Source organism: Pyrgilauda ruficollis, unplaced genomic scaffold (assembly GCF_017590135.1).
Source record: "Pyrgilauda ruficollis isolate IOZ18807 unplaced genomic scaffold, ASM1759013v1 scaffold8, whole genome shotgun sequence".
Lineage (NCBI taxonomy): Eukaryota > Metazoa > Chordata > Aves > Passeriformes > Passeridae > Pyrgilauda > Pyrgilauda ruficollis.
In genome coordinates, this window is record NW_024529932.1 from 4,139,963 (window position 1) to 4,155,865 (window position 15,903).

Here is a 15,903-nt window from a genome sequence, read left to right on the forward strand (position 1 = left end):
TAGAGGTAGTAACTAGCTGGCTGATCTACTTAAGTGAAAAGTGATAAAATTTTGGCATGAGTTCTCTTGTGACTTCTGACAGTTGACAAGCATCCCAAGTGACTCATCTTTCAAAACACTGTAGAATTCACAACACTTTATTTACTCAATCATGCAGAAGCTATGACTGTTACTGAAGAGACATTAAGGAGTCAGATACACGTGGAAAAATGTCATTTTTGCAGGCCCAGTGGTGTAAGAGTATTAAACCATAATTCATTGCTTTTCAAGTGATAATAAATGCCATATGAATTTGTCAGGGCATCAAGTCTGGTTTCTCTTAATGATGAGAGAAAGCTATAAAATCTCTTTATTTTTGTCAAGCTTTAATCTCATCTATTTTTAGAAGAAACCTCGTTGAATAGTGTGAAGTAAGAGCCTTGAAGAAATGAATGGGCTTTTTATAAGGGAGTTTATAGCTCAAGTCTGACTCATTGAACTTGTAAAGTACAGTGGAAAGCAGTATTAAACTCTTGCAGAAGGTGTCTCAGAACTGAAGCAAGGTGTGTATTAGACAATGTTTAAATTCCACAAGGATCTAAGTAGTTGAGTTGTCATCCTTGAAGATGCTTAAGAAACAGGTAGTTGTGCTGCTTTGGAACATGGTTTAGTGGTGGACTGGGCAGTGCTGGGTTCGTGGTTGGACTTGAGGATCTTAAAGGTCTTTTTCAACCTAAACAATTCTGTAATGCAGACTTAAGATCAATATGATTAGGACATTCAAAATCTGGTGAAGCTAAATCTGATGTGGCTGTTCTAAATGAAGAGGCTATGACATAGTGGTCTGTTATTAATACTGCTAATTAAAGCATGAGTAGTTTGATGCAAAATAAATTGCATAGTAGTGTTGCAAATCCTAGGGTGAATAACAAGAAAGATCCAAGTCTTGTGGGAGAGAGTGACAAGTTGGCATGCCCTTAAGTGAAGTCAATGAGTCTCACTCCCTCATTTACAGGGAAGTAAATGCTACTGTGAATAAGAGCTGCTGAGCCTTCAGTTTCAAGTTCCACCACTGCTGGAGGTGGTCAAGTCTGCTGTGTTTATCCACAGCCTTTCTGAAACAAGAAACAGAGGTGCAGTTACTTTTGCATGGCTGAAGTGATGGTCTGCATGTCATCAGGTGTCCTTGAGGGGGATACTTCTTAAGGGGGTGAGCAGCCTCCTGCTGCCCACTAGGAGGCCCTCAGAAGCTCAGGGCTCCTTAACTTTTTTGGAAATGCAGGGAAAGGAGAGGATCTACAGCCAGTAGTAAAGGCCACTCTCTGCAGGCTTTTGGGTGTGATCTGCTTAGTAACAGGGAGGGAGGTGGAAGGCATTCCTGATGGGCAGGATTATTGGATAATCTTCCAAAATGAGCATTATTCCACTAAGAGTTGAAGCAGCTGCCTTGAGCCACTTTCAAAACCCAAAACCTTATTACAGCTGTTTCTACACCCTTGTAAGTCTGCTTTGGAAATATTTCAGTGCATCTAAAGAATGAGACCAGTTGTCCCTGAGGCACCTGTCTTGAAGAGAGCAGCCAAAAGGATAGTACGTTAATTAAACCTAAATACCTCTGAACTTCATCAGCTGTATTGACTCAGTTAATCCTTAAAGTTGTGGGACAGCTTCATAATACTTTGCAGCAAGGAGAACTAGTCAGCAGGAAGATTTCAAACATCAGATAATGTTATGAAAAAAAACCCCAAATAAATAAGGTCTCTGTAAAAAACCAACTACTTTTACAGCATGTTTGTTCTAGAATAATTGCACTGCTGTTCTGGCACTTGATTAGGAAAGCTGATGAAAGCTGCTTCCTTGCACTTAATGCTCTTAAGAGAGTATTGTTGTTTGATCTCCTTTGCAGTTACACAACATGAAATCAATGGGAAAGGACAACAAATATCCAGTAGTGCATTTAGTTCTGTTTTTCTGAAGGGGAAAATATCCATTCAGCAAGGCTGAGTGGTCTTCTATGTCATGGCAAGGTTCTTCAGGCTGAGTAACTTAATATAGTATCATAATGGCATAGCCTTGCATAGTCTCCAGTCTTCATATTTCACTTTCTGAATTTGTCTCTTTGCACGAAGTAAAAATGATCAAGCTGGCATATTTTTGCTGTCTGAATTGGTATCAACTGGAATGAAAGAAAATCAATTATTTAGCCTCGAACTTGCAAGTCAGCCTAATGTCTCCAAAGAATGACTTCACAGTGTGCAACACTTGCCTTGGGCAAGAGGCGGTGCTGTTGAAAGCACATCAGTCTGTTAATTACATCGGCTTTACCGGCCCCGCAAAGGCTGTGTGCATGACCGTGGTGTACGAGGAATGGGAACGTTGCCCTCCAGTGGCTGACGCCTGGAGAATACCGAGCCTGTTAGCTCTGGCAATACAGAGCCAAGGCTTGGGAAGGTCTGAGGTGAGTGGGATGTTAGCTTAAAAGTGTGTGCTGTTAAACAGGACAAGTTTTCACACAGTACAAATACCTAGGTGTTCGATATGCTAAGGTTGCATAGGACTGAAAATTTTCCCTCCAACTTTAGTTAAGGAGGATGTACTTTCAGGGGCCTCTCCTATTCATTGCAGGAGTTCTTTTAGCCACTGTCTGATCAGATCAGCTTGTTGCAGTGTCATCTTAGCTTCATACAGAAATCAGGAACAGATTTGGCTTTACAGTAGATTTACTGCTTTACAGCTTCACAGGACAGTTCATTGCTTCTGTTAACCTTTGAACGAAGTTCTCAAATAATGCTAACATAACACCTTTACTAGATTTTTATGAAACAAGTTGTCATATGCTTGTCTAGAGCTACCTGTGCTAGCAAGTCCATAGCTCATTTAATAAGCTGATAAATTCTTATCTAATATATCTACAGCTCAACTAAATTAAAGTATCTCCATGGCTCAGGAGGGAAGGGGAAAGCAATAAATGTCTCCACAACTTCATTAATGTTTTGAGGCTTTGACAGAGAGAATAGCTAGCTCCTTTCCCTTATGTTTTTGCATTCTTTTAATGTAAAAGTAAACAATGCTTATGGAACTCAATTCACTCCAGACCCAGTGGGAAATGAAAATTACTTCATGCTTCTGCCGCTTAAAGTCAAAGCTTTGAAGTTGCACGTGTAAAGCAAGACAGTATTTTTTTATCAATTTAGTCTGAGCCTTAGCTTTAGGGACAGACTCTCCAGATGCTCGGCCGTAGCCCCCGTACGGTGCCCGGGGCGGGGGAAGGCAGCTCGGTCCCGCCGTGGGGATCGGAGAGCTGTGGCGGAGATGCTGCGCCGCTCCCTGAGCGCGGCTTTGGGCTCGGGATGCGCTGAGCGCGGGCGGGCAGCGCCAAGGAGCCGAGTGGCCCCGGAGCCCCGCGGCGGTGCGCAGGATGCTGGCTGCCTCCCTCGCACGGAGCCCAGGAGGCTGGAGGTGGGGGATACGGGGCGCGGGGGGGCCGCCCGGCGGTTCCCGGCGGGAGCGGCGCTGGCACGGCGGGAGCGGGGGCGGCGCTCCCGGGGCGGGGCCCGGCCCATCCCCGCGGGGCGGGGGGCGCGGGCCCCGCGCTGTCCCCGCCGCCAGCTGGCTGCGGCCGCCCCGCCGCCCCCTCCCCGGACACGCATTATTTACAGCCGCCGCCGTGGTAAACACCGGGCAGGGCGCGCTCGCAGCCGCCGCCCACCCGCGGCCCTTCCCCGCGGCGCGGCCCCGGGAGCTGCCGGCCCGGCTCCGCTGGGTGCGGCCCCTCGCTGACCGCCTCCCCTCCGCGCTCTCCCTGCAGGACCTGTCTGTTCCACCTCGGGCTATAAGAAGGCGGATGATGAGATGTCCGGAGCCACGTCCGCGGCGGATCTGGACGAGGCACCAGCCCGCACCATTTACTTGAACCAGCCCCAACAGAGCAAGTTCCGCGACAACTGGGTCAGGTACGGAGCAGTCCCCGCTTCTTTCCTTACGGGCGGCAGCCGCGCACCGCGCAGCCGTGGGCTGGGAGGGCTCGGGTCTCTCTCCCTTGTCTCTCGGCCCTGCCCACGCCGGGTTTCAACACAATAAAACGTGTGTCCGCCGGGACGGCTGGTTTTCTTGTCTGTGCTGGGTACCAGGGTCTGGCCAGTGCACGGGCGAATCCAGCAGCAGCAGCAAGTGATGAGCTGCTTCCCTCGACAGTAGTGAGAGCAGGGAGCTGGTAGAGCTGCGTGGGCAAGATGCATGAAAAGGTATTCACTTCAGTAGGGCGCTGAATTTTGGAACAACAGGACCTACTCGAGTATTTCTGGATGCAAGGGTTAACCTGTGAAAATTTAGCGGGAGTTTTGAGTAGAATCCAGTGAACTCCATGAAGTGTCCCCTTAAAAAGTGGCATTTGATTGAAACAACAGCTACATTAAAAATGTATAGAATAGGAAGGAAGAAAAGAGAAGGTGCATCCAGCAGGACAAGAATGACTACAGAAACTACAAGGTGGCATCCCTGTGCGTAAAAGGCGATGGTCCACTTGTGTTTTTTAATTGAAGGCTGGAGGTCATTTTCTTATCTGTTTGGAGCCTTTAATGTAGGGGTGTGTGTTAATACTTCTGGTGGTATGATTAATGCCACCAGTGTCGTTGCAGTTTGGAAATACGAATGATACGGACTGAAGCATGGAGTACAAGGATGCATAACGTGAGCAAGTTGTGGTGGTGCTTGCCACACTTGCCTGGGGTTAGCTGGATGAACAGATGGCTCCTGTCATGACTGAGGAGGGGCATTATTTAGCAGGCTTCTGTTCGTTAATGCAGATGTTTGGGTTATTGTTCAAAGAACAGTTTATACAATGAGTACCTTTATGAAAAGAGAGGCGTTTTATATCCTGCTGAAGTGATAATTTACATTGTCTGGTTTATTGTGTGTATTACCAAGGGCAATTCTAAGAATATCCTGTGGAAGAGTGCTGATGTTCTGGGCACCACAGCCACTTATTTATAGGTGGTTTTCTCCTCAACTTTAACTTGTTACGTACTTGTCTGGGAAACGGTTTAGGAGCAGTTAAATGACACATTTTCTCAGTATCTTCCTTATTCTATGTGGGTAGCAACAGTGAAGGTTTTCTTGCTTTATTTTTCCTTGACTAATTGAGGGATGAGTTTAACAGTTTCCTGTGTAGAGATTATTTGTGCTTTCCCTGCTTTAAGAAGGGAAAACAGGGAATAGAGGGTTGGCAGAGTCTGTAGTTTAGGTTTTCCTGAAGGGATTCTGTTCTGATATGGCTAAATTTTACAGAAAAGTAGTGTGTTACTATGCTACTAAGAACTTGTTCCTGACAGTGCTATTACTAAAGAGCAGCTGTGTCCAATTTGCTGTCTGAAATCCATCCCCTTATACATAGCTGTACAAGTTTCTCAATACCTTTTCGCATCTTTGCCTCGTGACAGGTAAATTTTGAGTCATAAGGAGTATTGGTATGTGAAGGATAGGACAAAGTGAAGGTAGTGTAATAGCAAATTACAGTAGAGATACTTTCATTACCTGATTAGGAACCTTAGCTCCTTAGTGTCACTTGGAAATTAAGTTGACTTCATAATGATTTACTGCTGCTTAGTAAGAAGGCTTTGATCTCTTGACTTTTAAAGGGTGATAGACATTGCCTGTACTCTCTGGATTAGTTTTCTTCCCTCAGCCTGGTGGGAGCGAAGGCAAAGGTGACTTGAGCTTGTAATACCTGAGTAAGGAGGCCTCGGTTTCTTAAGTATGTTGGAGTTTCTCATGAGGAACTGCAGTTCTCTGTTGCCTTTGGACTTTCTTACTTGACTGTATTCAGCTTCAGAAATGCATTCAGAACTGGGTTTCTCTGTGCTGATGGATTTGCAGATGTTTTGTCTCCCTAGGAAGCATCAGTGTACCACAGAGCAAGGTGCTGGGTAAGCATGTGAACACCTGTATGTGTGGGCTTGTGGAAAATTAAACTGAAAACGATAAACCAGCTTGTTTTAAATTGTGTGAGTTCTGACTGTCATATTTTTGGTAGTCATTAAGGATTCTCTGAATAACAGTGGGAATTTGTGAATGTTCATAGGAAGTTCTCTAAATTAAGGACAGTGTGAAAAGCTTGCTGAAAACTAAATAAAATACAGCAAGAAATGGAAGTGCAGAGCATGGGGGAGGGTAGGTTAGTGGTATGGCTTTTTGTGTAAGATGGCATAAACATGTTGAGCTGCTTGACTTCTGTGGGTAGAGAAGCACTGTTAAAAGTGAATTCTGATGTTTGTGGGAGCATAAAGACAGACTAATTTTGGATAAGTTAATAAAAATGGATAATTTTGATCCCACTTCTAAGTAGTATGTAGTGCTATTGCAAAAGTTCAGTGGATGGGAAGACGGCTCTAACACTTCCAGAAGTCTTGGAGTGTGAGGATGTAGAAAGAAGAAATGTTCTTTCCCCAGGCTCTCTGGCATAATTCAGACTACAAGAAGGCTTCTCTAATGGCCAGTTTTTGTGTTCTTGAAGCTTTGTAACAAACTATTTCAAAACATAGTGCTGTGTGTTACAGGCTAGATTTAGCTTGACCCTTGACATGTGCATAAATATGGCTGTCACCATTGTTTATTATACTGTAGCAGCAGTGATTACATCTGTAGAAACACCTTTTCTACCCGTCTTCAGTCCTGCTCTGTTCAGTTTGAAAAACTTTATGTATGTTTTACATTTTGGACTTTTTAATAAAAGGTAAATTATGTTTGATTTTCAGCTGAAATGTTTTAGAAGCTGAAGCAGTTCAGAAGCTTTGAAAAAATGTAAAAATTAAAAAAATGTAAAAAATTAATAAATGCTATTACTTTGTCCAGCACAGCTGTACTGCAGTATTAAATGTTTGTTATTACAAAAGCTAGCTAGTACTTGTTTTGACATATCCAGCATACAAAACTTAAACACTCGTCTGTTTAACCAGAACATTTCTGTACTTTTAAGACAAGTAAGAAATGAAACATGTATGTTGAGGAAATTTCCAGTCTCTCTAGAGAGCTTTGTGCCGCTTACTGTGACATTTGTGCTCTGGAGCAACATTCTGTGTACTGAAGCCCTACTTCCTGGGAAGTGGCTGGACACATCTGCTGGTGGGAAGTAGGGAGTAAGTTTTTTGTTGCCCTTTGCTTCTCAACGTGACCTTTACTTTATTAAACTGCCTTTATCTTGACCCATGAATTTTTTTTCATGGTATTTTCTGTCTCTTGTTCTGCTGAGAAGAGGAATTACAGAACAGATCAGGGAGTATGAAGTGTCCAGCTAAGGTCAGCCCACAACAAGATGGGAAATAAGCTTCCCTATTGCCTTGTAAGACCAAAGGAATACAGGTGGAGTATGGTGGTAGGGGCTTGAATGCTGTGTTAATACTTCTGAGATGACCAAAGTAATGGCATGAACAATTTTCCAAATGTATCCTCATTGAAGACTGGCTATTGTTTCTTCTTCTAGAAGTTTTTTTTTTTATGGAAATACAGTTCCTGGATGTTTCATAGTAATACAAGAATCTACTCTGATATCAGTGGCTTGTTCTAAATGTATAACAGTACTGTAACGGGAATTTCTTCTAGTGCATTTAGTAAAAAGCACCAGTAAAGTGATTTGAGCCCCTCACTTGTTGCATGTGTTAATGTTGTTGCAAAAGAGTTGGACTTCTGGTTTATTAGTCCTGGAGGAACAAGTGTGCTGAGATAACTTCAAGGACATTAGAAATGGTCTCCAAATTTTTGAAGACGGTGGAGTTGCTTTGTAAATGTTTCTGTAGGTAATATTCTTCTATTACAGGCCTGGTAATGCATCCTGGTGTAAATCTGACTTGCACCTGAATCAGGACCCCAAGTTTAGTCTCAGTTTGTGGCTTGAGTGGTAGGTTGGACAGTGCAGCAGTCAGGAAGGGCAAAATTCAACTTGTTTGTTTTTAATGGCTCTTGAATCCAGAAGTCTTGTTCAGAAGTTTTCTTATCAAAACAGACTTTGGTGGATTGATCTCTTAAGGAGGTCCCAGAAGTTGCATTATAATATCCAGAAAATACTCAGTTGTCTTCCATACAGGCAAAAATTAAGTTCTGATAGATAATAAGCAAAAAGTCTTCAGTGTTTATTTTAAATTGTACAGGGTCTTAAAACTCAAGTAAACAGGTGAGAATCAATTTCTTGTCTCATAAGGCAGAAGCACTTTGCATGGGGAATTTAGCCCTGAAGACAGTAACAAGGTTTATAGTGGAATCATAAGTACTGTATTAAACAGACGACTGTTTATCTCTAGTCCCAGACTGTCCTATCAGTGTTTTTATGATGCTTGCTGGTGACAAAACTGTAGACACAATCTTTAGTCTTCCTTTTATTTCATGTGGGATGCATTAAATTAAGCTGAGTGCATTGCTTTATTGGCTTGTGTGTAGGTACTGTAGAAGTCAGTTGTGATTTAGAGGTGTTTGTACTTTTTGAATGTGTGGGCAGGTTCTCCCTGGTGAAACAGGAGTTGATGGTATCACTGACCAATTAGTATTGACCCTTGAAACCCGAGTAGTGTTCTCTATGATCTGTGGAAATGTGGATTGTAGCCTGCTATGTGCAGGTGAATTTCTCTGCACTTAGTGGTATAGCCTAGGTATGCACCAAAATGTTTTACCATGTTCCTTAGGTAAAAATGTCTCAATTTCTGATCAGTTTATTCTTAGTAGAGTTCAGGCACTGGCCATTTGTGTTATTCTGTTTATGTTAGATTTGAAATACTCTTCTGTTGTCATGTGAACAGATTGCTTGCCTGATGGCAGAACAGCATTTTGAAATTCTTCTAAGAAGAGATGTATTATTATAATCTGAGTGGTACAAGTCTGATCATGTGTTAAACTAATCCTCTAACTCATTTTAGTTTTAGGTGGATAGTGTTTTTTAGTGAAGAAAAATACTTAGTGTAATGTACGTTTTTAAATAAACAAAAACTTGTTTCCTGCAGTGCAGCTGTTGCTGATACTGCAATCTGCCACGATGAAAAAGACTTGGGTACAGATATAGAATGATACTTTAAGCCATTAAAATTCACTAAAAGTACCTGTTATTGTATGCCAGGTGTTGCGTATAGAGATTATACCAGTGTATTTGAAGCTGCTGCATCTTTGGTCTTCGGCTGTTCCTAGAGCAATAACCCCTGGACAGTTAAATTGTTGAATTTTGCTCAGATGAAATGTCTGGATGAAAAAAACCCCACAGATGTGGGAGTTCTAGTGCCCTTTCACCTGCTGCATGCTGAGCTCTCTGGTATCCTGACATTGTTCTGGTGGTTTGTGGCACAATGAATTTCATACATCAGCAGTAGCAACACAGCAGGTGAATTAAACTGGGCCCCTTTTTTCTCTTTTTAGATCTCCCTGACTGCTAGTGGTCTGTAGAAAAAGGTAGAAGAGAATAAATTCTCTTAAGTGGACCTAAGTAGAGTTTAAGATGTGTAATAACTGCATTCCACATACTTTCTGTGGGTTGTGAAGATAATTACATTTCTTCTGCAGCCCCCTGCTTGTCACTAAAGTAAACACTGCTTTAGTTGTGGTGACATTTAGAATGAAAAATTTGCTTTAAAACTGAAGCTAGCACACTGGCTCTTAGACAGCTAGCCAGCTTATATGACTTGTTTGATTTTTTTTTAAATTTTTTTTTATTCCCCCAGTCATCTTCATATCAGTGCTGTGTGTTTAACTGGAGGCTATTCTGTGTTTGCATAGTAACTAAATGTGGTACTAAACTTACTTCATTAGACAGTAGAATTTTGAGGTTAACTGTGCTGGTCAGCTGTTTTTATTGAGTTGTACTTGCCAGCAGGGCTACTGCAAAGCAAGTATATATTATTGCAGTGATGACCTCCACTCATGCTGAAACTGTATCATGCCTTCAGAGCTTCTAGTACTGTTTCTAAACAGTCTTTGTTTAAGGTATTGGTTACTGAAAAACAGCCAGGAATCTGTTCCCCTTTTTGTAGGGATTTAGTGAATAGAGAACTCATGGAAAGGCCTTTTCTGTTTGCGTGCTTTAGGAAAAGCCTCCAGGGTACTGGGTTTTGAAGCAAAAGTGCTCTTGCTTCTATTAAATGTGACACGTGGTCTGGTTTTCAGGTTAAACTGAGTGTAAGCAGTTGTGGCAGTGCCTACTCTGTATTAAGACTGAGCTACTGTAGGAGACTTTGCTAGTGGAAATTGTATTTGCTTTGGTAATTAACATCAATTACATTAGTTGTTGCAGTCTTTTGCTGCTTATGTATGGCAGTAGGGCTGCTGATACTGGGGCAGTTTGGAATAAGGTACTTCAGGTTAGAAGTTCTAAAAAAATGCTTACATGGTTAGGAGGTGATCCTAATGAACTAGAAAGTAATGGGATTTTTGTGCTTCAGTGGGCAGGAGTTCATAGTGCATTTTCATGTCCTTTTGTCTTAGCAGTGGTCAGTCTGTGTAAGGATAGGAGCTGAATTGAAGCCTTTGAAGATGAGCTTGTTGCTGATGCAGCTTTGGAGGAAGTGCAGGTAGCTCAGCCAGGCTGGGTTTGTCAGCCTGATCATCTTGCTCCTGAAATGGAGCTTGTGCACAAGGGTAGATAACACGACTTGCCTGCTCAGGCAGTGGTAACCACTGAGTGTTGCACTTAGCCCCCTACCTTTTTATTAGGTGTTGAGATAGGATGTAACACTCAGGATGCCCATAACTAGAAAATAATGATGTAAGAATGATCTGAAATATCTGTGCTAATTTAGGTTTCTCCCTTGTGTAAACTCCTCAACATTAGTGGCTGGTTGTCTAGCTGACAGCTGTCTGCTTTTTTTTCTTTCTCTTATGAGACCTTGACTTTAACTTGAATAAACTGTTTTTCTGAAGAGTTTTGTTTTCTTATTGCAGCAGACCCAAATCATTGTGACCCCCATAAAGCAAGCTCTTATGGTACTTGTACGGAAATTAGTGGGCTGTGTTTGTACATCCTGACTCAAACTTGTATGAAGCAATGATTTTCCTCTAAATCATATGATTTGAGGAAAGAGGCCTTAGGGTTTCTAAGATGTGATCAGTTCCACCTGTAACAAACAAAGGGAAGAACACATTTTCCAAACAGTTGTGCCTCTAGTTGCTTCTGGTGGGAGCCCATACTATAAATGAAGAAATAAAGAATTTTTATTTCTTATTTATCTGGTGAGGTGCTTGAGAGAAATGCTATCCCACTGATAAGTTTTCTTTAGCTGGAATCTGCTAGAATTGTTTTCAGTCAAAGTTAAAATTGATTAATTCTAATACATTTGAATACTCTCAATCAGTTTCATTGTCTGTGCGGATAATTTCAGACAATAGATTCGTCTCCTACAGTTTCACTGCGGCTTTTTTGGGAAATCTTTCAGGGTTTGATGTTTCAGTAGCTAAGCACAACAATGTCCCTTAAACCCATTTCCTCTTTTAACAAAATATGAATCTGTGTATTAAAATACCTTTGGTATTATGGAGAAACAGTAGCAGAGTGCAGGGAAAGATGGAAACAAAATAGGCACTTGGACTGTGGTCAGTGGTTGTTCTCGAGCTGAGTGACAGATACAATGTGGTAATTCTTGATTTTTTTTTTTTTTTTGTCTTGCTTTGGCAAGCTTTAAGCAATAATGTCTTGCAGTATTCAAGTTGTTGCACTTTTTGCTATGCAAGAGCAAGTCCTACTCCTTTCATGCTCCTCTGTTCTGCCCTGAGCTCAGGGACTGTCTTGGGTATTTAAGCACCACATACGCTTTTCTTGGCTGACAGAAGTGTACAGCCACAAACAGGGAAGTGAAATCCTTTCTGGCTGGAATCTTCCTCTGTAAGACCTGTAGTCTCAAGGATTCATCTGATAGGGCAAGGCCCTTCAATTGAATTGGGAGCTGCATTTGTTCAGGTGCCCTGTCGTTATAAAACCAGGGTATCTAGGACCTAATTTTCAGTCAACCTATAATCATTTCATAGGCATATGAGTAATTGCTTCTCATGAGCCCTCATGATGTATTTTTTGGGAACTTGTAAACAGTTGATTTTTGTCTCTTTAGCAAGTTTCGAGAAAGTACATCTTCCCCATGTGCAAGGAGGTAGATGACCTTTCACTGTCATATGCATGCAACTGCTGAAAACCTTGTTTGTGACACTTGGGTTTAGAACAACCTCCTCAGTGTTCTGCATGGGAGCAGCTTGTTGATGAGATGTACCTATAAATGTGTGTTCTCTGTACTCAGTGTAATAGCTGAACGTTGTTTTTTTGTTAATGTCTCTTGAAATACGTAAAGCTTGCTGCTGTGCCTCCTGAAGCAATGGTGACTGCCTGGAGGTGGCTTGTCGTGCTACCTCTGCACGTGAGAGCTTTAGCAGAACCTCAGATGCTGATGTTTGTCTTGCTATTAGGTGTCATGTGTCTGGCAGGACCTTAGCATGCAAACACCATTCCACTAAAAACAGTATTTGAGCTCTTCAGTCAAGCACATCAGCTTGGGTTTTCTGGGGTTTTTCTTTTCCTTCTCTTTTAGTGGGCGTCTGACCTTTTGTATGTGTTGATGGACTCAAAGCCTGTTTGGTGAGAGAAGGGTTCAAGTCTCTAACATTCACTTTAATTACCCAATCCTTTTGCTGTGGTTCAGGTGTCTGTGCCTGGCTTTCTTCGTAATTGTTCCTGCAAATTGATGTGTGTTAAAAGCACCGACATCAAGTGATCCTCATTCTTCAGCTCTTGGAGTGTACTTCAAGTATGTGATCCATGGCATGAGCAAGTTTGTGTGAATGCTGTCTAGGAAAGCAGTTTGTTGTACTTGTGAGCCCTGGAAATGGGACCCCACGTATCTCAAGGAGGTCCTGGTTTCTTAATCATTATCCTCAAGGTGAAGTTCATCTCAGAGTTGCCATTCTAAAGGAAGGGGTGGAAGTGCTTTAGATGGCTGACTGGAAAAGTGCAGACTGTGTTTAGCTGTGTATTGCCAGCACACACACGTGTCTCAAGGAAGTAACTGCTTTGCCTATATTACCGACAGCGTTTGCCTCTTCAACCATTAAAGTAAAACCTGACTTTATAAAATGTTTTTAGGAAAAAGGGAGAAAGGCAACAATGGGAGTGGTTGTGCGAAAGTTACCAATGAATAAATAGACAGCTGTACTGAAGAACTGCTACTGAGTTCCTCAGTGCACTGTTTGCTACTTTTCAGTTGACTGTTACAAAAATTGCTGGTTAATCCTTGGTACTTGAGTAATATGGTAATGAGTTAAAGTATGTGAATGACACTAACGTTTTGCAAATTACAGATTGATTGCTTTCAAAAAAATCTCTGCACTGCCCTAGGAACAGTGGGGCCAGAGCCAGCTGTAGTCAGGTGTATCCAAATTCACTTGTTTAGCAGGGTTTGGTATTGTTCCTCCTGTCTTGCACAGTGGTGTAACTTGAAACATGACTTATGTGAATTAACTTGCAGGTGTGGAGGAGACAGCTCTTCTAATGTTTGCACACCTGTTCAACATTTGAACTTGTGTAGTTAAGTGAGATTTGCATAGGTAACAGCTGCTGCTTTAGGAGAAACCAGTTTGTTGTTTGTTTTCCCTCTTGTGCTTCCCTCCTCTACCTGCCTCAACCTGTTCTGTGAGCTGGAGGCCTCGTATTCTCTGAGTTAACTTGGCTCTGATTGGCGCTGGTGAGAGAGCTAATCTGCCAGTTTTTTATTTTCTGTGACCAAAACTGTGCTATGAGTGAGCTGACTAAGTTTCTACCTGTTCATCTATAGATTCTAACTTTCCTGAGCTTTGGTTATCCTGAAGTTGTAACACACCTGTCTGTTGTGAAGGAGTGCAAGAGTTTTTTTGTTATTTAAAAATAAGCATTGTATTTATGATTTCAAGAGCTATTCTTCAGAGCTAAGTCAATTGCATGCTCTTGCGCAGCTTAGACTGCTGGTTAGGTTTCTGTGAGAAGTTTTCATTTGGAATAATGATATGTATCTGCTCTTTATTCATACTTGTGGTTGCTGTTCTGACCTGCATGGTAACAGCTGACTGTGCCTGCCTCTAATTAGAGCTGTACCCATTTTCTGTGGGCATCTGTCAAGTTACTTAAGCAACAGAATACGTGGAGTGACTTAGTATGTACAAACCTCTTTCAAAAGACCCTTATTGTGTTGGCATTAACGTAATTGTTAGAGTGAGAATCATGTTTGAGCCAGCTAGCTGTGAAGTTGGTAGGTGGTAGAATGGTGTTAATAAATATTTCAGCTTGGTTGCAAATTCTTGTGTTCTTACAATCACAGCAATGTGATACCTAGAGGAATACTAGTCTCATATAAAATCTGCCATTGCTTGATGTGTAATTAGTGCTGCTTGGAGATATTGCTTCTGGGTGTGAACTGTAAACTTGATTAACCCATATTTTCAAGTCACAACGTAATTCTGAGATTTGTGTTTAATTATGTTCTGTATTAAAGGAAGGTTATTACACATGAGACCAAGCAAATGTAGCTTAAAACAAAAAAAAATACTTAGAGCTGGAAGGATTTAACAGCATTTGAAGGCAGTAGCTTTATTTGTATAAAGACTGGACTTGCTTTAAACCTGGATGTATGATTTCACTCATTTGGCTTAGTAGATATGAACCATGATTAAGTACAACCATTTGAAATTTCTGTAAAATATTATGTTGAGTATTTAAATACTTGATTCTGGTGAGCAGTAGTAGCAATGGGAAGGGATTTTGTAGTTGCTTGAAGAGGAAACAAGGCAAGTTCCTAAGATAAGATGCATCTTAATTGTTTTTTTAATTGGTCTTTTTTTAATTACTCCATTAATTTTTCTTTAGTGTTCAAAATAGAGCCTTTTAAAACAAGCTGTGCCTTGTTACATCTAGTTACTGTTTGATTTTGAAAGATACAGCAGTGTCTGGTTAGATGGCTTGGAGTTGGGGATGGGGCAGATAAGAAGGAAAAGAAGGTGGTTAAAGGAATAATCTGGAAAATAGACTTAATAGAGAGGTGGTCTTGGCACTGCTAGGAAATGTCAGTAAAACAGGAACTGGGAAACAGTTTTTCTTTTTTTCTTGAGAGCCAAGTATCTTAGTGTTCCCAGTTCCTTGGAAATATAAGAAGTCTCATTTAAAAAAAAAAAAACCAAAAACAAAAAAAAACCAAAAAAAAAAACCCCAAAAAAAACAAAAAAAAAACAAACCCAAAAAAAAACCCCAAAAAACAAACAAATCAACCCAAACTGGAACAAAGCACAAACAAAAAAAAAAACCTCAAAATGAAACCAAAATCACAACACTCAAAATGATGCCTCAAAATTTCTGGTTTTGCTTGTTGGGCCTTGGCAAGGCATACTGAGCTGCAGGTGTTCACTTGTTAAAACTCCAACTCACACTGATGGCCAGTAGTTCAGAAGGTGAAGGTTCTATGCTAATGGTTAAATTATTGTGTCAACTTTGACTCTTTTTCCCTGAAGTTGTACTCATGCCCATTATGGATTTGATGTGAAAATGACAAGAAATTACGCAAGTGAATAAGGCTGGTTAGTGCAGTATGTTTTTGTTTTAAGGCAGAAGAAATAGTAGTTATAATTCAGTTACATATATGTGTTAGTTAACAGTATTTATATATTCATAATAGGAAAAAAGCCAAGAACCATTAATCTGAAAAAGTGTATATTGTTCTGGAGGATTATTTATAGCTGAGTGTAAGTCATTCTGAAGTAGGAAATGAGGCATTTTAAAAATGTGTTGCAAAATTTCTAATTTCTTTCATTCAACTCTGCCTCCCCCAACATTTAAATTGAGAGGTAAGTTCCTGATCAAGCACTTGGAACTGAAATGAAAGCTTGCCTGTTCACAGTGCTGAAGTTTGGATGGTGGTAAATTGTCTGATAGTCATCCAATAACAAAGGTACCAG

General features: G+C 41.2%; 1 protein-coding gene across 1 annotated transcript in view; it reads left to right on the forward strand.

The window, feature by feature from the left end:
* Positions 1–3,795: 3,795 nt before the first annotated feature.
* ATP8A2 (ATPase phospholipid transporting 8A2) overlaps positions 3,796–15,903 on the forward strand; it is a 270,405-nt gene continuing 258,297 nt past the window's right edge. The window contains exon 1 of the mRNA XM_041487339.1: positions 3,796–3,932. Within this exon, the coding sequence (XP_041343273.1) occupies positions 3,832–3,932 (101 nt within the window). The 5' untranslated portion in view covers positions 3,796–3,831. The remainder of the gene's footprint in view (positions 3,933–15,903) is intronic.